Below are 23813 nucleotides of genomic sequence, written 5' to 3'. Positions count from 1 at the left end.
AGTCTATACCACCAGGACGGTACCAGAGTCAATGCCACCATGACGGTACCAGAGTCAATACCACCATGACGGTACCAGAGTCTATACCACCATGACGGTACCAGAGTCAATACGACCAGGAGGGTACCAGAGTCAATACCACCAGGAGGGTACCAGAGTCTATACCACCAGGAGGGTACCAGAGTCAATACCACCATGACGGTACCAGAGTCAATACCACCAGGAGGGTACCAGAGTCAATACCACCAGGAGGGTACCAGAGTCTATACCACCAGGAGGGTACCAGAGTCAATACCACCATGACGGTACCAGAGTTTATACCACCATGACGGTACCAGAGTCAATACCACCATGACGGTACCAGAGACTATACCACCAGGAGGGTACCAGAGTCAATACCACCAGGAGGGTACCAGAGTCTATACCACCAGGAGGGTACCAGAGTCAATACCACCATGACGGTACCAGAGTCAATACCACCATGACGGTACCAGAGTCTATACCACCAGGAGGGTACCAGAGTCAATACCACCAGGACGGTACCAGAGTCAATACCACCATGACGGTACCAGAGACTCAGTACCGTCCTCCCTCTGTAAGGTAAGTCATAGAGAGGGAGGAAAGTGAAGAGGGAAGATGTGTTAGAGGGAGAGACAGAGTAAGGGAGAGACAGGGAGAGTGAGGGAGAGGGAGAGTGAGGGAGAGACAGGGTGAGGGAGAGTGAGGGAGAGACAGGGTGAGGGAGAGAGACAGGGAGAGACAGGGAGAGTGAGGGAGAGGGAGAGTGAGGGAGAGGCAGAGTGAGGGAGAGACAGAGTAAGGGAGAGACAGGCAGAGTGAGGGAGAGGGAGAGACAGGGAGAGAGAGAGTGAGGGAGAGACAGGGTGAGGGAGAGAGACAGGGAGAGACAGGGAGAGTGAGGGAGAGGGAGAGTGAGGGAGAGGCAGAGTGAGGGAGAGGGAGAGTGAGGGAGAGACAGGGTGAGGGAGAGAGACAGGGAGAGTGAGGGAGAGGGAGAGTGAGGGAGAGAGACAGGGAGAGTGAGGGAGAGACAGAGTGTGAGGAGGAAGAACCAAAGTGCACACATTTTAACAGGTGGAACAGAAGGAGCAGGAGTACTGGGTGGGACAGGACGCTGGGTGGAACAGATCGGACAAGAAGGTCAGGTGGAAGAGAAGGGAAGAAGAGCATCATGTGGAACAGAGTGGGGGGGGGCGGGGAAAGGGAGGGGGAAGGGGTCAACCACATTAATAGCTATCACAGCGCCTCTGTGTCCCTGGCCTCTAGGGTGTACTGGGACACACTATACTACCAATACACCCTAGATGGTTACGCCTAGATGGCGTGAGATGGTACCCCTTCCCCCTTCCCCCCCACGTCTGTGACATGGGTAAATACTGGTTCGGTAACAGGGTTGTTGATTTGTGGAACCAATCACCGCGTAACGTGGTGGAGGTGGGGTCCCTCGATTGTTTCAAGCGCGGGAGGGACAAGTATATGAGTGGGATTGGGTGGTTATCAGTAGGAGCTGCCTCGTATGGGCCAATAGGCCTTCTGTAGTTACCTCTGTTCTTATGTTCTTCTTATGTTCTGTGAGGTGTGAGCTGGCACCCCCCCCCCCTCTCCGTCTCCTGGCACTCCAACCACCTTGTTACAAGTGCCACTTTATGGCGCCCAACTCTGTTCACTCCACCCTGCCTCACCCAGCCTCACCCAGCCTCACCCCAGCCTCACCCCAGCCTCGCCCAGCCTCGCCCTGCCTCACCCAGCCTCGCCCAGCCTGGCCCAGCCTCACCCAGCCTGGCCCAGCCTCGCCCAGCCTCACCCCCAGCCTCACCGAGCCTCGCCCAGCCTCACCCCCAGCCCCACCCCCAGCCTCACCCAGCCTGGCCCAGCCTCACCCAGCCTCACCCAGCCTCACCCCAGCCTGGCACAGCCTCACCGAGCCTCGCCCAGCCTGGCCCAGCCTCACCGAGCCTCGCCCAGCCTGGCCCAGCCTCACCCAGCCTGGCGCAGCCTCATCCAGCCTCACTCAGCCTCACCCAGCCTCACCCAGCCTCACCCAGCCTCACCCAGCCTCGCCCAGCCTCACCCAGCCTCACCCAGCCTCACCCCAGCCTCACCCAGCCTCACCCCAGCCTCACCCAGCCTCACCCAGCCTCACCCCAGCCTGGCACAGCCTCACCGAGCCTCTCCCAGCCTGGCGCAGCCTCACCCAGCCTGGCCCAGCCTCATCCAGCCTCACCCAGCCTCACCCAGCCTCACCCCAGCCTCGCCCAGCCTCGCCCAGCCTCACCCAGCCTCACCCAGCCTCACCCGGCCTCACCGCTGCCTCACCCATCCTCACCCAGCCTCACCCAGCTTCACCCAGCCTCACCCAGCCTCACCCCAGCCTCACCCAGCCTCACCCAGCCTCACCCAGCCTGGCCCAGCCTCACCCAGCCTCACCCAGCCTAACCCAGCCTGGCCCAGCCTCACCCAGCCTCACCCCAGCCTCACCCAGCCTCACCCAGCCTGGCCCAGCCTCACCCAGCCTCGCCCAGCCTGGCCCAGCCTGGCCCAGCCTCACCCAGCCTCACCCAGCCTCGCCCAGCCTGGCCCAGCCTCACCCAGCCTCACCCCTGCCTCACCCCTGCCTCACCCAGCCTCACCCTGCCTCACCCAGCCTCACCCAGCCTCACCCAGCCTCACCCCTGCCTCACCCCTGCCTCACCCAGCCTCACCCAGCCTCACCCAGCCTCACCCCCAGCCTCACCCAGCCTCACCCAGCCTCACCCAGCTTCACCCAGCCTCACCCCTGCCTCACCCCTGCCTCACCCAGCCTCACCCAGCCTCACCCAGCCTCACCCAGCCTCACCCAGCCTAACCCAGCCTCACCCAGCCTTACCCAGCCTCACCCAGCCTCACCCAGCCTCACCCCAGCCTCACCCAGCCTCACCCAGCCTTACCCCTGCCTCACCCCTGCCTCACCCCTGCCTCACCCAGCCTCACCCAGCCTCACCTCAGCCTCACCCAGCCTCACCCAGCCTCACCCAGCCTCACCCCTGCCTCATCCCTGCCTCACCCAGCCTCACCCAGCCTCACCCCTGCCTCACCCAGCCTCACCCAGCCTCACCCAGCCTCACCCAGCCTCACCCCTGCCTCACCCCTGCCTCACCCAGCCTCACCCAGCCTCACCTCAGCCTCACCCAGCCTCACCCAGCCTCACCCCTGCCTCATCCCTGCCTCACCCAGCCTCACCCAGCCTCACCCCTGCCTCACCCAGCCTCACCCAGCCTCACCCAGCCTCACCCCGCCTCACCCCAGCCTCACCCAGCCTCAACCAGCCTCACCCCAGCCTCACCCAGCCTCACCCAGCCTCACCCAGCCTCACCCAGCCTCACCCCTGCCTCACCCCTGCCTCACCCAGCCTCACCCAGCCTCACCCAGCCTCACCCAGCCTCACCCAGCCTCACCCAGCCTCACCCTGCCACGAGGCTTCTCTACACCCACACCCAAAACACCGAGCTAGCGCGGAAGGCTGTGGTCACAGATAATTAATGTCAGACCTTCAAGGTATCCTGGGAGGTGGTGCTTTCTGCTTGTATACTTGTCCTGGAGCCCGAGACTGTGATGGGACGGGTCTGGGACAGGTCTGAGAGGCATGAGACGGGTCTGAGAGGCCTGAGGGGGGTTTCTGAGAGCCCTGAGACGAGGTCCAAGAGACCACAGAGATGGGTCTGAGAGACCCCCAGAGACGGCTCTGAGACAGACCCCAGAGACGGGTCTGAGACCCCAGAGACGGGTCTGAGACCCCCAGAGACGGGTCTGAGACCCCCAGAGACGGGTCTGAGAGAGACCACAGAGACGGGTCTGAGAGAGACCCCAGAGACGGGTCTGAGAGAGACCCCAGAGACGGGTCTGAGAGAGACGGGTCTGACAGACCCCAGAGACGGGTCTGACAGACCCCAGAGACGGGTCTGAGAGAGACCCCAGAGACGGGTCTGAGAGAGACCCCAGAGACGGGTCTGAGAGAGACCCCAGAGACGGGTCTGAGAGAGACCCCAGAGACGGGTGTGACAGACCCCAGAGACGGGTCTGACAGACCCCAGAGACGGGTGTGACAGACCCCAGAGACGGGTCTGAGAGAGACCCCAGAGACGGGTCTGAGAGAGACCCCAGAGACGGGTCTGACAGACCCCAGAGACGGGTGTGACAGACCCCAGAGACGGGTCTGAGAGAGACCCCAGAGACGGGTCTGACAGACCCCAGAGACGGGTCTGACAGACCCCAGAGACGGGTCTGACAGACCCCAGAGACGGGTGTGACAGACCCCAGAGACGGGTCTGAGAGAGACCCCAGAGACGGGTCTGAGAGAGACCCCAGAGACGGGTCTGACAGACCCCAGAGACGGGTGTGACAGACCCCAGAGACGGGTCTGAGAGAGACCCCAGAGACGGGTCTGACAGACCCCAGAGACGGGTCTGACAGACCCCAGAGACGGGTCTGACAGACCCCAGAGACGGGTCTGAGACAGACCCCAGAGACGGGTCTGAGCCCAGCAACATATATATATATTTTTTAAAGTAATCAATTTTGTATATACGACCATAACCTTGGAGTGTTTCTGGCGTACAATAATGAGTCGTAAGTTCAGAAATAATATGAAGAAAAGCGCCACAAACTGGTTGTAGAGCCAGATAACAGATTAGGAACTCGTGGTACGTTAATCAAGACGCCTCCAGGTGACACTAAGTCGTCTTAAGTACTATTACCTGCCTGACTTTTGCCGATTACCTGCCGATTCTACACCTTAAGCTTCATCAGCTGCAACAAAAAAGTGGACTTTTGCTGAGAGCAGAATTATATATATTACAGGTAAATTACAGGTATATTACAGCTTCTTCAATAGTTTGTTGGCTACAAATATTTTCTTAATCAAAATAAAACCTATCTTCTTGAGGTTATCTTGAGATGATTTCGGGGCTTTAGTGTCCCCGCGGCCCGGTCCTCGACCAGGCCTCCACCCCCAGGAAGCAGCCCGTGACAGCTGACTAACTCCCAGGTACCTATTTACTGCTAGGTAACAGGGGCATTCAGGGTGAAAGAAACTTTGGCCATTTGTTTCTGCCTCGTGCTGGAATCGAACCCGCGCCACAGAATTACGAGTCCTGCGCGCTATCCACCAGGCTACGAGGCCCCTGGTTGATACCTGGTTGATACCTGGTTGATGGGGTTCTGGGAGTTCTTCTACTCCCCAAGCCCGGCCCGAGGCCAGGCTCGACTTGTGAGAAACAATGTAATACCCCTGCTGTAAGGTATTACACCGAGGCGAGGAGCTGTTCTTCCTAGAGCAACCAAGTGACCAGTAGGCTGAGTGGTGTTCAAACACCCTCCTGACTCTCCTGGGCCTCTAGGTCATTACCTCTAGAGGTAATGACCTCTAGACAGGCTAAATTGTCTAGAATTGTGCATTATTATCTTATAAAACAAAAGAAAATGTTTCATATTTAGTTTATAAACGGAGTATGTTAGTTTATCTCATATCCTTTTTAGACTCGTTTGAAAGTTTAGTGTTAAAGTGTAGCTCTGAGCACCTTAACACGTCCCTGCTTTAAAGGATTAATATATATTTTATTTTGCATATTACATACCATTATTCCTGAAATTAAATAATTTTAGGCAGCTTAGGATACAAAAATTTTATTAAATATGTTCTTATAGTTAAAGGTAATCCACACATCAAGCAAGAGTCGGGGCCGCGTTTGTTGTGGTTCATCCAGTGTCATGTGTCGCTGACATGACACTGGACATGTGACACTGGACACATGTGACATGTATCTTGTTCTGCAACACTCTACTGTGTTCTTCAGTCGTCACTGTTGCATGAACCACAGCTGCACACACACACACCCAACCTGAACCACAGCTTCACCAACCAAAGGTCCAGCTGCTCAGGTGCACCTGGCGGGCCCAATCATATCGGTTGAGTGCGTCCACAGCGCCTTAAGGCAGGTCAAGGCGCCTCCTGACCTTCCTGTTGGGTTTCCCTGGAGCTGAGAACCGCTTCACCCAACATGGTGAAACTTTTCACAGACCTTTCCCTGCCTAGCCACCCAGCCACGTGTCACTGAAGTGTGTGGAGGTCACTGAAGTGTGTGGGGACGTCACTGAAGTGTGTGTGGTCACTGAAGTGTGTGGGGACGTCACTGAAGTGTGTGGGGACGTCACTGAAGTGTGTGGGGACGTCACTGAAGTGTGTGGGGAGGTCACTGAAGTGTGTGTGGTGGTCACTGAAGTGTGTGTGGTCACTGAAGTGTGTGTGGAGGTCACTGAAGTGTGTGTGGAGGTCACTGAAGTGTGTGTGGAGGTCACTGAAGTGTGTGTGGAGGTCACTGAAGTGTGTAGGGAGGTCACTGAAGTGTGTGTGGAGGTCACTGAAGTGTGTGTGGTCACTGAAGTGTGTGTGGTGGTCACTGAAGTGTGTGTGGAGGTCACTGAAGTGTGTGTGGAGGTCACTGAAGTGTGTGTGGAGGTCACTGAAGTGTGTGTGGTGGTCGCTGAAGTGTGTGTGGTGGTCGCTTAAGTGTGTGAGGTGGTCGCTGAAGTGTGTGTGGAGGTCACTGAAGTGTGTGTGGTGGTCACTGAAGTGTGTGTGGAGGTCACTGAAGTGTGTGTGGAGGTCACTGAAGTGTGTGTGGTGGTCACTGAAGTGTGTGTGGTGGTCACTGAAGTGTGTGGAGGTCACTGAAGTGTGTGGAGGTCACTGAAGTGTGTGTGGAGGTCACTGAAGTGTGTGTGGAGGTCACTGAAGTGTGTGTGGAGGTCACTGAAGTGTGTATGGAGGTCATTGAAGTGTGTGTGGAGGTCACTGAAGTGTGTGTGGAGGTCACTGAAGTGTGTGTGGAGGTCACTGAAGTGTGTGTGGTGGTCACTGAAGTGTGTGAGGTGGTCACTGAAGTGTGTGTGGAGGTCACTGAAGTGTGTGTGGTGGTCACTGAAGTGTGTGAGGTGGTCACTGAAGTGTGTGTGGAGGTCACTGAAGTGTGTGTGGTAGTCACTGAAGTGTGTGTGGTGGTCACTGAAGTGTGTGTGGTGGTCACTGAAGTGTGTGTGTGGAGGTCACTGGAGTGTGTGTGTGGAGGTCACTGAAGTGTGTGTGGTGGTCACTGAAGTGTGTGTGGTGGTCACTGAAGTGTGTGTGGTGGTCACTGAAGTGTGTGTGGTGGTCACTGAAGTGTGTGTGGTGGTCACTGAAGTGTGTGGTGGTCACTGAAGTGTGTGTGGAGGTCACTGAAGTGTGTGTGGAGGTCACTGAAGTGTGTGGTGGTCACTGAAGTGTGTGTGGAGGTCACTGAAGTGTGTGGAGGTCACTGAAGTGTGTGTGGAGGTCACTTAAGTGTGTGTGGAGGTCACTGAAGTGTGTGTGGAGGTCACTGAAGTGTGTGTGGAGGTCACTGAAGTGTGTGTGGAGGTCACTGAAGTGTGTGTGGAGGTCACTGAAGTGTGTGTGGAGGTCACTGAAGTGTGTGTGGAGGTCACTGAAGTGTGTGTGGAGGTCACTGAAGTGTGTGTGGAGGTCACTGAAGTGTGTGTGGAGGTCACTGAAGTGTGTGTGGAGGTCACTGAAGTGTGTGTGGAGGTCACTGAAGTGTGTGTGGAGGTCACTGAAGTGTGTGTGGAGGTCACTGAAGTGTGTGTGGAGGTCACTGAAGTGTGTGGAGGTCACTGAAGTGTGTGTGGAGGTCACTGAAGTGTGTGTGGAGGTCACTGAAGTGTGTGTGGAGGTCACTGAAGTGTGTGTGGAGGTCGCTGAAGTGTGTGTGGAGGTCGCTGAAGTGTGTGTGGAGGTCGCTGAAGTGTGTGTGGAGGTCACTGAAGTGTGTGTGGAGGTCACTGAAGTGTGTGTGGAGGTCACTGAAGTGTGTGTGGAGGTCACTGAAGTGTGTGTGAAGGTCACTGAAGTGTGTGGAGGTCACTGAAGTGTGTGTGGAGGTCACGTGAACACTTGCCTCATGTTACGGTGGTTGAGGTGAGAATATTTCTAGACATGATTGGTGAAAATGGGCTGAGATTACTGGTTATACCTTATGTATGGGTGGTAAGATGGTTATCTTGAGGTTATCTTGAGGTTATCTTGAGACGATTTCGAGGCTTAGTGTCCCCGCGGTCCGGTCCTCGACCAGGCCTCCACCCCTTAGGAAGCAGCCCGTGACAGCTGACTAACTCCCAGGTACCCATTTACTACTAGGTAACAGGGGCATCAGGGTGAAAGAAACTCTGCCCATTGTTTCTCGCCGGCGCCCGGGATCGAACCCTGGACAATAGGATCACGCGTCCAGTGTTCTGTCCGCTCAGCCACCGGCTCCCGGGTCAATCAGGTGATTGCGGAAGTTGCATGTCCCTGACACAGTAAATCTGTCGTACATGCAGAACCTGATGTTGTCATGTCTGTTCTCCTGGAAACCAGGTTCTTTTAACAATGCGCTAACTATATGCACCAGGGAGCCGGTCGGCCGAGCGGAAATCCCCCTTGGACTTGTGATCCTGTGGTCCCGGGTTCGATCCCAGGCGCCGGCGAGAAACAATGGGCAGAGTTTCTTTCACCCTATGCCCCTGTTACCTAACAGTAAAATAGGTACCTGGGTGTTAGTCAGCTGTCACAGGCTGCTTCCTGTGGGTGGAGGCCTGGTCGAGGACCGGGCCGCGGGGACACTAAAGCCCCGAAATCATCTCAAGATAACCTCAAGATACCCCTGCAGTTATACCTTGATGTGGAAAATTGTGTTGCCTTTCCAACTCCACACTCAGGTTCTCCTTTTATCCTGTCATAGCCAACCAACTTGAAGATACACAATTGCACAAACCTGTATAGAAACTTGTGAAAGGAATCTTTCAGAAACTTGTATACCACGTATGTCAGACCAATACTGGAATATGCGGCTATAGCCCCGAGTCCACATCGAGTCAATATGCTACCAGGCTAGTCCCCGAGCTGAGAGGTGGAAGCTACGAGGAAAGAGTACTGGAATTGACCCTTACGACACTGGAAGGCAGAAGAGCTAAGAGAAGTCATGATCACCACCTATAAAATTCTCAGGAATTGGCAGGGTAGATAAAGACAAAGTATTTAGCTTGGGTGGAATACGAACAAGGGGACACAGGTGGAAATTTAGTACCCAAATGAGCCACAGGGACGTCAGAAATAATTTTTCTAAGTAGTTAACAGGTGGAATGCATTAGGCAGTGATGTGGTGGAGGCTGACTCCATACACAGTTTCAAGTGTAGATATGATAGAGCCCAGTAGGCTCAGGAACCTGTACACCAGTTGATTGACGGTTGAGAGGCGGGACCAAAGAGCCAGAGCTCAACCCCCGCAAGCACAACTAGGCGACTGTACACACACACACACACACACACACACACACACACACACACACACACACACACACGCACGCCTGAATTACGACATCGTAATATTAAAGCTAAGGCAAAAATTGAACTGAGAATGTGGGTGAAGCAGAGAGATGAGTGGTATAAGTGACCCTTCAACTCTCAACACCTTAACGATCTGTGATTACTGTAGGCCAGTAACAGGAGACATGATAGACGTATATTAGAGGATCCCTACACTATGACGCCTGAGAGTGGAGGAGTCCTATTGTGTGTGAGTGGAGACCTGGCGCCCCCTTCTTCCTCTCTGGCCAGTGTGTTAATATGTCGGGCAAACTGTGTGTGTGTGTGTGTGTGTGTGTGTGTGTGTGTGTGTGTGTGTTTTGTCTATACTCTCTTATTTGTGTTTGAAGGGGGGGGGGGGGGTAAATTCGGCTCTTTGGTCCTCCTCTCAACTGTTAATCCACTGGTGTACAGGATAGAGCCTACTGGGCTCTATCACGGCGTCAGCCTCCACCACATCACTGCCTAATGCATTCCACTCGTGAACTACTCTAACACTGACAAAATTGTTTCTAGTGTGACTAATTTGTGCACTCAGTTTCCACCGGTGTGTTCCAAACGTGCTAAAGTGTCTGTCCTTAGCTACCCTATCAATTCTCCTGGGAATTTTCTATGTGGGAATCACGTCTCCCCTAACTCTTCTTTCTTCAAGAGACGTGAGGTTCAATTCATGTAGCCTTTCCTGATAACTCACACCTCGTAGTTTTAGAACTAGTCTGGTGGCTTCCAACCACTCTTGTTCTCCTAAATGTATAGAGACTGTATACAGTGTCCGTGGCGTAGTGGTAAGACACTCGCCTGGCGTTCCGAGAGCACTTTGTCCTGGGTTCGTATCCTGGCCAGGGAGGATTTCCTGAGTGCAAATCCTTAACTGTAGCAACAGTAAAATAGGTACCTGGTTGTAAAAAACGATTCTTCGCGGGGGTCGTATTCCAGGGAACATAGGATTAAGGAGGCGATGAGTCACAATAACGTGGCTGAAGTATGTTGACCAGACCACACACTAGAAATTGAAGGGACGACGACGTTTCGGTCCGTCCTGGACCATTCTCAAGTCGATTGTCAAGACAATCGACTTGAGAATGGTCCAGGACGGACCGAAACGTCGTCGTCCCTTCAATTTCTAGTGTGTGGTCTGGTCAACATAGGATTAAGGACTTGCCAGAAACGCTACACGTACCAGTGGCTCTACAAGAATGTAATAACCTTTTCTATATATTAATTAAAAAATATATCACAACAAGAGACCAGCTAGAGCTAGAGCTAGAGCTAGAGCTAGAGCTAGAGCTGGAGCGGGTATGACAGCCTCGGGCACCCCGGACTCCACCTGTCTCTCTTGACACCAAAATAAACACAATTACCAATCACCTTGAGGTGCTTCCGGGGCTTAGTGTCCCCGCGGCCCGGTCGTCGACCAGGCCTCCTCACAATCACCACCAACTTCTCGTGTCAGTGATCACTTGAGAGTGACCTGGTGAAGTCTCACACTCTCGGACAAGGTTCCAAGGTGGTTGTGGGGTTAACTATCTAACTATCGTTTTGAGCCTCGACCAATCAACCCGTCCTCTTAAAAAAAACGTCGCTTTTCGCTCGTATGCGCACTATGGCCAAAAATGGACTTAATTTGAAATTAAATCGGCTCATGAAAGTGACGTACTGTTCCGTTTTCTGTTTGAGTCGTCCGGTTTACTCGGTTAAGGTAGGAGAGGAAACTTTCAATTAACGTTTTTCAAAACGTTATGAAACGTTAGGAGAATTTCCTGCCCCCCTAACCTACCAGAGGACCCTTAACCTACTGTTTTGGCAAAAAAGTGCAAAATTTATTTTCCATTTTGAAATTACGTCCATTTTCGGTCATACGGGCAAACGGCCAAATTCAGACGTAATGTGTAATTACTCTGAGGAAGCCTGGTCGACGACCGGGCCGCAGGGACGCTAAGCCTCGGAAGCACCTCAAGGTAACCTCAAGGTAAGAGGACAGGTTGGTCATTAGCAGTCCTGAAACTCCTCTCACAGTAGATAAGTAGTTGAACTCCCACTGAACCTTATTAGCTTCTCCTCTACTTGAGTAATATACTGAATAAGACTTTCTCTTAACTAGCAGACCCGCAGAAGTAAGGCAGGAAAGACTTATTAACAAAAAAAGAGCCGTTAACTAACAACAAATTCAAATTATAACAGTATGGTAGTGTAGCCTACCTAGTGGTTACCTGGAGATGTTTTCGGGGCTTAGCCTCCCCACGGCCCGGTCCTCGACCAGATCTGATATAGATCTTGTTGTGGAAAATTTCCACTGTCGTATATACAGTATGATCCACCGCTGAGCCTTCAGCTTCATACGCATGTGCAACTCCTGTCTCTTCCTCATATGTTCCTTGTGAACACTTTCTTATCAATACAATTATGGATGATGAATTAAGAAAATTTGTCTTCAGCCCGGTGCCACTCATCAGGTAATCTTTCTGGTGTCGTCCCCTTCCCCTGTCCAACCACTTGGGATGGACGGTAGAGCGACGGTCTCGCTTCATGCAGGTCGGCGTTCAATCCCCGACCGTCCACAAGTGGTTGGGCACCATTCCTTTCCCCCCCGTCCCACCCCAAATCCTTATATCCTGACCTCCTTCCCAGTGCTATATAGTCGTCATGGCTTGGCGCTTTCCCCTTAATAACTGACCCCCCCCCCCTCTCGATGTTTATATATAGCCTCTACACGTTTATCAGGTAGCCACTATCTCCAGATGATACAAGAGATATTAAGAGGCCGAAGCACATACCAAGATTAATCAGGGGTAGTGGGCGTGGCATGTGGAGCAGTGTCTTCTGTGTTGGCATCTTCACGTTCCGGTCTTTTTCAACTACGGGCTCACCATACCCGGTGCTACTTGGAACTTTTTCTTCCAAGTAGCGAATCTTTAACAACAACAACAACGTTCAGGTCTTGTCCTTACTCTCATGGTGGGTAAAGTGAGTAGTTCTGTAATTTGGGTGTTCATGGTGGGTAAAGTGAGTAGTTCTGTAATTTGGGTGTTCATGGTGGGTAGAGTGAGTAGTTCTGTAATTTGGGTGTTCATGGTGGGTAGAGTGAGTAGTTCTGTAATTTGGGTGTTCATGGTGGGTAGAGTGAGTAGTTCTGTAATTTGGGTGTTCATGGTGGGTTGTTATATTTTTATGTGGATTGCTTCAAGAATTTGTAAACTTCTTACATCTTGGGTTTGGTTTATTATACAGGTGTTTTTATTCAACATTTCTCTTGTTAGGGTGATGTCATGGGGGCTTGTCTCATGTGATTTTCGGGGGGCACTGGATTGAAGATGGCATGTCAAAGATAATGACATGACATCACCCTAACATGAAATCACCCTAACAAGACATCACCCTAACAAGACATCACACTAACAAGGCATCACCCTAACAAGACATCACCCTAACAAGACATCACCCTAACAAGACATCACCCTAACAAGACATCACCCTAACAAGACATCACCCTAACAAGACATCACACTAACAAGACATCACACTAACAAGGCATCACCCTAACAAGACATCACCCTAACAAGGCATCACCCCTAACAAGACATCACCCTAACAAGACATCACCCTAACAAGACATCACCCTAACAAGACATCACCCTAACAAGACATCACCCTAACAAGACATCACCCTACCAAGGCATCACCCTACCAAAACATCACCCTAACAAGACATCACCCTAACAAGACATCACCCTACCAAGACATCACCCTACCAAGACATCACCCTAACAAGACATCACCCTACCAAGACATCACCCTAACAAGACATCACCCTATCAAGACATCACCCTAACAAGACATCACCCTAACAAGACATCACCCTATCAAGGCATCACCCTAACAAGACATCACCCTACCAAGACATCACCCTAACAAGACATCACCGTATCAAGGCATCACCCTAACAAGACATCACCCTACCAAGACATCACCCTACCAAGACATCACCCTACCAAGACATCACCCTAACAAGACATCACCCTAACAAGACATCACCCTAACAAGGCATCACCCCTTACAAGACATCACCCTAACAAGACATCACCCTAACAAGACATCACCCTAACAAGACATCACCCTAACAAGACATCACCCTAACAAGACATCACCCTATCAAGACATCACCCTATCAAGACATCACCCTATCAAGACATCCCCCTACCAAGACATCACCCTAACAAGACATCACACTAACAAGACATCACCCTAACAAGACATCACCCTAACAAGGCATCACCCTAACAAGACATCACCCTAACAAGACATCACCCTAACAAGGCATCACCCTAACAAGACATCACCCTAACAAGGCATCACCCTAACAAGACATCACCCTAACAAGGCATCACCCCTAACAAGACATCACCCTAACAAGACATCACCCTAACAAGACATCACCCTAACAAGACATCACCCTAACAAGACATCACCCTAACAAGACATCACCCTAACAAGACATCACCCTAACAAGACATCACCCTACCAAGACATCCCCCTACCAAGACATCCCCCTACCAAGACATCACCCTACCAAGACATCACCCTACCAAGACATCACCCTAACAAGACATCACCCAAACAAGGCATCACCCCTAACAAGACATCACCCTAACAAGACATCACCCTACCAAGGCATCACCCTACCAAAACATCACCCTAACAAGACATCACACTAACAAGACATCACCCTAACAAGACATCACCCTAACAAGGCATCACCCTAACAAGACATCACCCTAACAAGACATCACCCTAACAAGACATCACCCTAACAAGGCATCACCCCTAACAAGACATCACCCTAACAAGACATCACCCTAACAAGACATCACCCTAACAAGACATCACCCTAACAAGACATCACCCTAACAAGACATCACCCTACCAAGACATCACCCTACCAAGACATCACCCTAACAAGACATCACCCTAACTACTAGTCACAGTAGACTAGTGCCTTCTCCCTCTAAGATATTCTACAAGAAACCAGTAGCAGGAATACAAAAGAAAAACAACTGTATCCAAATCCTATCTATACATGTTGTACTAAACATTAATAATGTTAAATCAGTGCAAAACATCTGCACTGGAGGTGTAACTTGTACACTTCACCACCCGTGACACTTGTAAACACCTGTTGTTACATAAATAGTTGCTTCATACTTACCTTGAGGCTACCTTGAGGTGCTTCCGGGGCTTAGTGTCCCCGCGGCCCGGTCGTCGACCAGGCCTCCTGGTTGCTGGACTGATCAACCAGGCTGTTAGACGCGGCTGCTCGCAGCCTGACGTATGAGTCACAGCCTGGTTGATCAGGTTCAGAAAATCAAGCTCTTTTAGAGCTGGTTGATTACTAACACGATAGAGCCTCGCAAGAGATTCTGCGACACCCTCACCTGACCTGGAGTGTCTCTCAGCCCAGGACTCCAATCTCACCTGAAACACACAAGAAATGCACACATTAACCACAAATTAATATATATATATATATATATATATATATATATATATATATATATATATATATATTTTGTGACGATAATCTCCTTCAAGAGATTGAGCCTGCTCTTCCCTCCACAATTACGTCGTTGTGGTTATATAAAACTACTATGGAAGAAATGTCCAACAACGACAACAACACCAGCAAGGCTTGCCAGAGCGCAAAACGTTGCAGCCAGAGACACCTGTTCAGACTCAAACCGCCAAACTACTCGTTGATCGCTACCGGCCCCGCTGATTGGTCGCCGGTCTGGCTGCACCTGCACTCGCCCCCCCATACTACTTGATGTCTGGGGTCGCCACGACCTCAGACCTCAGAATGTTCAGTGCTTTCGTAGTTATCACTCCTCCCAGCTAGACGTTAGCGTGTACTGAGAGAGGTGATAGCTTAAAGCCAATATTCCAGCACCTCCCATTTACTTTTGTGTTGCACTTCTTGTTATTTTGCCTTAACGTAACTTTTCATTGTGTCATTTAAGTATTCTTATTATTTTGATTGATTGATTTTATTATAAGAATTTGTTTGTCCATTTTTTCATGTTTTGATTTATTTAACGTAATTAAAATTTCATTGTTAAAGTTTACTTGTGTTTTGTGTGTCTTCTCCTTACCTTACCACAGACGAAGTTCCAGTTTTTCTATTTTTTTTTATAACATGTGACGAGGCCATACCCCTAGCCTTAAACAGCCGAACACCAACGCGTTACCGTCACACTATATATATATATATATATATATATATATATATATATATATATATATATATATATATATATATATATATATATATATATATATATAAATATAATTAACCAATTAAAATATATAAAAGCACAACTAACCAATTAATATATATAAAACTGAATATATATTTTTATATATTATATATATATATGAAAATATTTAATCACGAAGAAAACATGAAAGTAGAATAGACTTAAAGGCTTTCATTCTTAACGAAAGCCTTTCCGACAGCCCCGACCGCGGGGGTCTCCGGGTCCTGAGGCCCTGTCCCTTCTTTTACCAACTTCGCGGTCAACTCCGGAGCTGGAACCCCTCGGGGGGCAGTTCGTTGTTGCCTGCAACCTCGTTCTGACAGTTCCTGTAATTCACTGATTGAGAAAGGGAGGGCCTGAAGAGGTTGCAGAGGTCACTGGGGGGAGAGGTGTAGCCCCTCAGGGCTTCCCTAGGGGGTGACCAAGGAGGGAAGGACTCCTGGTCTCCCGGGGGAGGTACAGGAAGCACGGCTGTAAGCTTGAGGTTGGAAGCCTTACACTCGTCACGGTCACTCTCTGCTGTAATTAGTGTTTAGTGACATTGAAATGGCAGCCCTTGTGTGTCTGGCCTTGAGTGCTGGTTATATACACCGTGGCACCACTCATCTTTTTCTTGACATTATTCCTGTGTGCTCACCTAGTTGTGCTTGCGGGGGTTGAGCTCTAGCTCTTTGGTCCCGCCTCTCAACTGTCAATCAACTGGTGTACAGGTTCCTGAGCCTATTGGGCTCTATCATATCTATATTTGAAACTGTGTATGGAGTCAGCCTCAACCACATCACTGCCTACTATATTCCACCTGTGAAAAAGTTCTTTCTAACGTCCCTGTGGCTAATTTGGGTACTCAGTTTCCACCTGCGTCCCCTTGTTCGCGTCCCACCAGTGTTAAACAATTTATCTGTATCTACCCTGTCAATTGGCCTGAGAATTTTGTAGGTAGTGATCATGTCTTCCCTTACTCTTCTGTTTTCCAATGTCGTGAGGTGCAGTTCACGCAGCCTTTCCTCGTAACTCATACCTCTTAGTTCTGGGACTATGCTTGACAAGCTCCATGCTGGGGCCTGGGGTGTGTATTCACGTAGTTGAGCTTGCAGTGTCGAGACTCTGCTCTCAAGACCCGCCTTTCGACCAATATTGCTTCAATACAGTGACCCCATTTCACCGGTTTTTATTATGATATTTACATTAAAAGTTGAGTATCGAATTGGCTTCCAGAACTTCCTCATGTCTTCCGTTCTCACTATTTACGATCTGTAAACTAAAGATGTTCTTTCTGACATCTCTCTGACTCTCCTGTGTTCCCAGGTTGCAATTACATCCTCTCCTTCTACTTTTCCTTAATTTAAATATTACTTCCATACCTACTTTATCAATCCCCTCCCTTAGTATCTTGTACGTCGTTATCATGTCTGTCCTATTCCTTCTTTCCACCAGTGTTGTTCCTCAGTCTTTCCTTACAGCTCAGTCCCCTTAGCTCAGGAACCTTAGCCTGGTTGCAGATTTTTAGATCTATTCTAGTTTTGGTTTGTGTTTCTTTAGAGGAAGGAGGAGGAGGAAGGAGGAGGAGGAAGGAGGAGGAGGAAGGAGGAGGAGGAGGGAGAGAAGGAAGGAGGAGGAGGAAGGAGGAGGAGGAAGGAGAAGGAGGAAGGAGGAGGAGGAGGGAGAGAAGGAAGGAGGAGGAGGAAGGAGGAGGAGGAAGGAGGAGGAGGGAGAGAAGGAAGGAGGAGGAGGAAGGAGGAGGAGGAAGGAGGAGGAGGAAGGAGGAGGAGGAAGGAGGAGGAAGGAGGAGGAGGGAGGAGGAGGAGGAAGGAGGAGGAGGAAGGAGGAGGAGGAAGGAGGAGGAGGAAGGAGGAGGAGGAAGGAGGAGGAAGGGGGGGATGTGTAGAGAGGGAAGGGAATGTGTAAAGAGGGAAGGGGATGTAACACCATTAAGGTGTTTAGTCATGTTTTATTTAATATTTTACATACAACGTGAGACAGGGTTTGAGGCGCCAGACTGTCGGCCTGTGGCAATTAAAAAAATCCCACCTCTAAAGACGTAAGTTTACTGAAAGACTTAAAGACTTAAAGACTTACAGAGTATGACTACATGCTTACAGTAGATACAGTTCATACATTTCTATAGATGCATTTGATAACATCCTAGAGTACAGACAAGATCCATTACGTGTCTTATATGTGCTGAACTAGAATGGATATTGGCAGTATTTTTGTACTTCTACCTTCTACCTTCTACTTCTACTCCTCTCCGTGTTCTCAGCATCTCCCTCCGCCTCCTTTCCATCTTTCCCTTTCACCTGACCAATCCTCGCTACTCCCAGACTCGTATCCTTACTCCTCCCACCGACAGAAGAAAATGGATATATACTGGTTAGTATTGTAAATGTGTGGCCACGTCTGTGGTAGAAAAAAAACTCCTTCCTACCTCTCTTCCTCCCTCACTCCCATTATTATTCATTTTTTTTTCATTCCCGATACGTTACAGGGAGAGGGGAAGGAGTGGGGGGGGGGGACTTGGGAAAATAGGTGTGTGAGGGGGGATATTGGGAAGAGAGAGAGATAGGGATAAGGGCAAATAAAGAGAAAGGGAAGGAGAGGGGGGGGGGGAGATAGGGAAAGAGGAGATTGGGAGACGAGGAGATTGAAAGAGGGAACGGGAGAAAGGTGAGAGACCCGGGAGCAGCCGGATATACCATCCCCCCCCCCCTTCTTGTATAACATCAGGTAAACAACTTGTATGTGCTTGAAGTAGTAGAGTTGTGAGTGATCTATCTTCAGGTTATCTTGAGATGATTTCGGGGCTTTAGTGTCCCCGCGGCCCGGTCCTCGACCAAGCCTCCACCCCCAGGAAGCAGCCCGTGACAGCTGACTAACACCCAGGTATCTATTTTACTGCTAGGTAACAGGGGCATAGGGTGAAAGAAACTCTGCCCATTGTTTCTCGCCGGCGCCTGGGATCGAACCAGGATCACAAGCCCAGCGTGCTGTCCGCTCGGCCGACCGGCTCCTTGATGGTGCGAGGCGTGCCGTACATGTCGTCTCCTCCTCTCCTCCTCCACACTGTTGATGCTGTAATGTCATCCCCACTTTGTGCCAGCATCTCCACAGTGTTGCTGCCACTCTCGCATGCTGTAAGGCACTGTGGTCGAGTGCCTGGCACGGGTCCTCCTTGTCTTGCTATGCAATGTGGACATTCTGTCCGGGAGTGGCTTAGTCAGAGCGTCAAGGTGACTCAAGAACCAGAATTGAGATAAAGAACTTTTCAACCCGTCCTGAAGAACTAAAGATAACCAAGAACAACGGTGGAGTTCCTCAGCGTAGTGCAAGAACTGAGGCACACGGGTGAACACCCACACACACCACATGTTCAATGTGATGAACAGAACAAGGCGGAATAACTGGACATTAGAGGAACAGGTAAGTCATGACAACATCCCAGTCGACTGAAGTCTGAGGGTTGAGTTACCAGGAGCTGAATCTCAACCCTCTCAAGCACACCCAGGAGAGCAAACACACGTGCACGCACGCACGCACGCATGCACGCACGCACGCAGCTGCCTCAGCTCTAAGAGTGTGCATGAAGAAGCAGAGGGAGGAGGGGATGGGTCTGGAATGTGCAGGAGCCGCCACTCTGTACATTCCTCTCCTGTTCCTGGCTCTCAATGTTTGGGTAACTCAACCTCTATGGTGAGGCCCTCTGCAACCCCCCCCCCCCCACCACTGGTGAGGCTCTCCCCCCCCCTCACTCACCACTGGTGAGGTCTTCTCTCTCTCCCTCACACACCACTGGTGACACCCTCTGCCCATCTCCAAGCTGGGTGGAGGCAACCCCCCACCACCAACGGCCCTTATCTAACCACACCTGGTAGTTACAGTCACTAACTACACCTGATAGTTAGTGTCTGTAACTACCAGTTGTAGTTACAGTCACTAACTACAACTCTAAGGAGAAGTTATCTTGTGGTTATCTTGAGATGATTTCGGGGCTTTAGTGTCCCCGCGGCCCAGTCCTCGACCAGGAAGTCTTCGGCTTCCACCCCCAGGAAGCAGCCCGTGACAGCTGACTAACACCCAGGTACCTATTTTACTGCTAGGTAACAGGGCCATAGGGTGAAAGAAACTCTGCCCATTGTTTCTCGCCGGCGCCTGGGATCGAACCCAGGACCACAGGATCACAAGCTGTCCGCTCGGCCGACCGGCTCCCCTCCGGTCAGAAAAATATATGTAGTAGATGAAAGGGTTCAAGAGGCTCCAGTGCGCTACACAACAGAGAGTTATAAAAGCCGGGGTCCAAGAGGTACTACCAGTTGTATCCAACAAGCACAAATAGTTAACACACACAAGACGGATACACAGACAGATATACACCCAAAAATACAGACATACACACAGACAGACAATGACAGACCCCGTCACTATGGCTATACCGCGCACTCATCCTCCCAGACAACACAAAAAAATGAACCTTTCTTCTTGTTTTCCGTTAATTGCGTCGTCTTCCCGCAAGCCGTTTTCTCCGGGAACAAAAGCCTGCGGTCGGTGCGGTCGTGGCCCGCCTGGCGGCCCGCCATAACCCGGCCCGGGCCGCACTCTAATGGCCAGACACCGCTCCAGGCGGTCTTCTTCTTCCTCAGTGAATATTTGTAGTTGGAGTAGTAGCCGACAGCCATTAGTGGGTAGACTACCTAGAGAGAGGCAGAGAGAGAGAGAGAGAGAGAGAGAGAGAGAGAGAGAGAGAGAGAGAGAGAGAGAGAGAGAGAGAGAGAGAGAGAGAGAGAGAGACAGAGACAGAGAGAGAGAGAGAGAGACAGAGAGAGAGAGAGAGAGAGAGAGAGAGAGAGAGAGAGAGAGAGAGAGAGAGAGAGAGAGACAGAGAGAGAGAGAGAGAGAGAGAGAGAGAGAGACAGAGACAGAGACAGAGACAGAGAGAGAGAGAGAGAGAGAGAGAGAGAGAGAGACAGAGACAGAGACAGAGACAGAGACAGAGAGAGAGAGAGAGAGAGAGAGAGACAGAGACAGAGACAGAGACAGAGACAGAGACAGAGAGAGACAGAGACAGAGACAGAGACAGAGACAGAGACAGAGACAGAGACAGAGAGACAGAGACAGAGACAGAGACAGAGACAGAGAGAGAGAGACAGAGAGAGAGAGAGAGAGAGAGAGACAGAGACAGAGACAGAGAGACAGAGACAGAGAGAGAGACAGAGAGAGAGACAGAGAGAGAGAGAGAGAGAGAGAGAGAGAGAGAGATGAAGGGAGCCAGGAAGAGTGGGCCAGGGAGGGAGGGCAGACACCAGTACCACACAACTCAAACACAACACGGACGACCTACATATCATAACGCAGAAATGTGTATCAGGAAGTGAAGGAGAAGAGGAAGCAGGAAGACACGATAAACAATCCTCACTCAGTCGTTGCTTCACCAGGAGGACAATATGTCTGAGGTCACCAGACAGCATAAAGGCGCGGCATTAACACTGGGAGATGCTGTTAGCACACAGCAAGCTGTCATGTGCACAAGGCAGGTGTGTGTGTGTCACAAGACTGGGGTCATGTGATCAAGGCAGGTGTGTGTGTGACGCAAGACTGGGGGTCATGTGCATAAGGCAGGTGTGTGTGTGTCACAAAACTGTGGTCATGTGATCAAGGCAGGTGTGTGTGTGTCACAAGACTGGGGTCATGTGATCAAGGCAGGTGTGTGTGTCACAAGATTGGGGGTCATGTGCACAAGGCAGGTGTGTGTGTGTCACAAGACTCGGGTCATGTGATCAAGGCAGGTGTGTGTGTGACGCAAGACTGGGGGTCATGTGCATAAGGCAGGTGTGTGAGTGTCACAAGACTGGGGTCATGTGATCAAGGCAGGTGTGTGTGTGACGCAAGACTGGGGGTCATGTGCATAAGGCAGGTGTGTGTGTGTCACAAGACTGGGGGTCATGTGCACAAGGCAGGTGTGTGTGACGCAAGACTGGGGGTCATGTGCATAAGGCAGGTGTGTGAGTGTCACAAGACTGTGGTCATGTGATCAAGGCAGGTGTGTGTGTGTCACAAGACTGGGGTCATGTGCACAAGGCAGGTGTGTGTGTGTCACAAGACTGGGGTCATGTGCACAAGGCAGGTGTGTGTGTCACAAGACTGGGGTCATGTGCACAAGGCAGGTGTGTGTGTCACAAGACTGGGGTCATGTGCACAAGGCAGGTGTGTGTGTGACGCAAGACTGGGGTCATGTGCATAAGGCAGGTGTGTGAGTGTCACAAGACTGTGGTCATGTGATCAAGGCAGGTGTGTGTGTGTCACAAGACTGGGGTCATGTGATCAAGGCAGGTGTGTGTGTGTCACAAGACTGGGATCATGTGCACAAGGCAGGTGTGTGTGTGTCACAAGACTGGGATCATGTGCACAAGGCAGGTGTGTGTGTGTCACAAGACTGGGGTCATGTGATCAAGGCAGGTGTGTGTGTGTCACAAGATTGGGGGTCATGTGATCAAGGCAGGTGTGTGAGTGTCACAAGACTGTGGTCATGTGATCAAGGCAGGTGTGTGTGTGTCACAAGATTGGGGGTCATGTGCACAAGGCAGGTGTGTGAGTGTCACAAGACTGTGGTCATGTGATCAAGGCAGGTGTGTATGTGTCACAAGACTGTGGTCATGTGATCAAGGCAGGTGTGTATGTGTCACAAGACTGGGGTCATGTGATCAAGGCAGGTGTGTGTGTGACACAAGACTGGGGGTCATGTACATAAGGCAGGTGTGTGAGTGTCACAAGACTGGGGGGTCATGGGCATAAAGCAGGTGTGTGTGTGTGTCACAAGACTGCGTTTAGTCTAATGGGTTCAAGTCCAGTACTTGAAGCCATTTATGTGACACCAGAACCTCTCTGCCACTCACCCAGCACGTTGGGAATAGACTAATTGAACTAAAACTCACTCGTTGTCTTAGAACCTCTTCAGGTCACGTTGATAGTTTATTAAACTACGAGTAGATTGGTAATGTGTATGTTAATACTATATAACTAACTCATTATAGCTGTAAATTACTTAGCTAAATGGACTTCGGGGTTTAGTTCCTAAGCCCATTATTTGCCTCCGTTTATTCTGCTCACTATATACAGACACACGAGTATGGGGCAACCAGGAGGCCTGGTCGACGACCGGGCCGCGGGGACACTAAGCCCCGGAAGCACCTCAAGGTAGCCTCAAGGTAGCCTGGGGTGCATAATAAATTAACTGTCAGAGCAAGAGGAAAATTCTTGAACAACAAGAGAGGGAGACCAGATAGAGATTACATAAAATGTCCATAGAAAATAGAACAGGGTTGGCTAGGAAAGAGTCAGAATTAATAGAATCGACCAGTAAAAGTTATCTTTATGAATAGTAACCCAGGGAAACGTACTTGCAGAAAAAGAGAAATTTGAGGGATAATTTACATATAATCAAGATTCCTCTTTGGAGGATAGGAGAAGAAGCAAAAAAAAGAAACTATTGAAGAAAAGCAACTAAGAATGCTTGTAGACGGGGCAACAGAGAGTACAAAAAAATGAGTACAAAATAATGTTGCAAGGGAGATAAGACCCCCTGCCCAAGGAAGCAGACAGGAGTAACTATATTAATATATACACCCATTTCCTTATCAGGGCTGGACATGCAACATTCAGACCCATTATCCCTGAGAGTCAATGATTCTTAAACGTTCTTTACCTGTTCACGTCCCTAGCAAAGCACCAAGCCATTCATCGCGCCATTATTGATAAAATAACACACAACTATATTTTTGATGCTAAGTTTTGATGCCACTTCCCTGAGATGAGACAGGTTAGATCACAGCATCCTCGCACCGGTAATAAACCAGAGGTCAGATTCACGAAGCAGTTATGCAAGCACTTACGAACCTGTACATCTTTTCTCAATCTTTAGCGGCTTTGTTTACAATTATTAAACAGTTAATGAGCTCCGAAGCACCAGGAGGCTGTTTATAACAATAACAACAGTTGATTGGCAAGTTTTCATGCTTGTAAACTGTTTAATAAATGTAACAAAAGCCGTCAAAGATTGAGGAAAGATGTACACGTTCGTA

At 50.3% G+C, this 23813-nt stretch overlaps 1 protein-coding gene across 1 annotated transcript in view; it reads left to right on the top strand.

Moving 5' to 3' along the window:
- The first annotated feature begins 481 nt into the window (after positions 1 to 481).
- Positions 482 to 23813, top strand: part of LOC138369967 (dentin matrix acidic phosphoprotein 1-like) — a 25899-nt gene continuing 2567 nt past the window's right edge. The window contains exon 1 of the mRNA XM_069333725.1: positions 482 to 600. Coding sequence (XP_069189826.1) covers positions 482 to 600 — 119 coding nt within the window. The remainder of the gene's footprint in view (positions 601 to 23813) is intronic.

This window comes from Procambarus clarkii, chromosome 30 (assembly GCF_040958095.1).
Source record: "Procambarus clarkii isolate CNS0578487 chromosome 30, FALCON_Pclarkii_2.0, whole genome shotgun sequence".
Classification (NCBI taxonomy): domain Eukaryota; kingdom Metazoa; phylum Arthropoda; class Malacostraca; order Decapoda; family Cambaridae; genus Procambarus; species Procambarus clarkii.
This window is presented reverse-complemented; position numbering and strand designations above follow the sequence as displayed.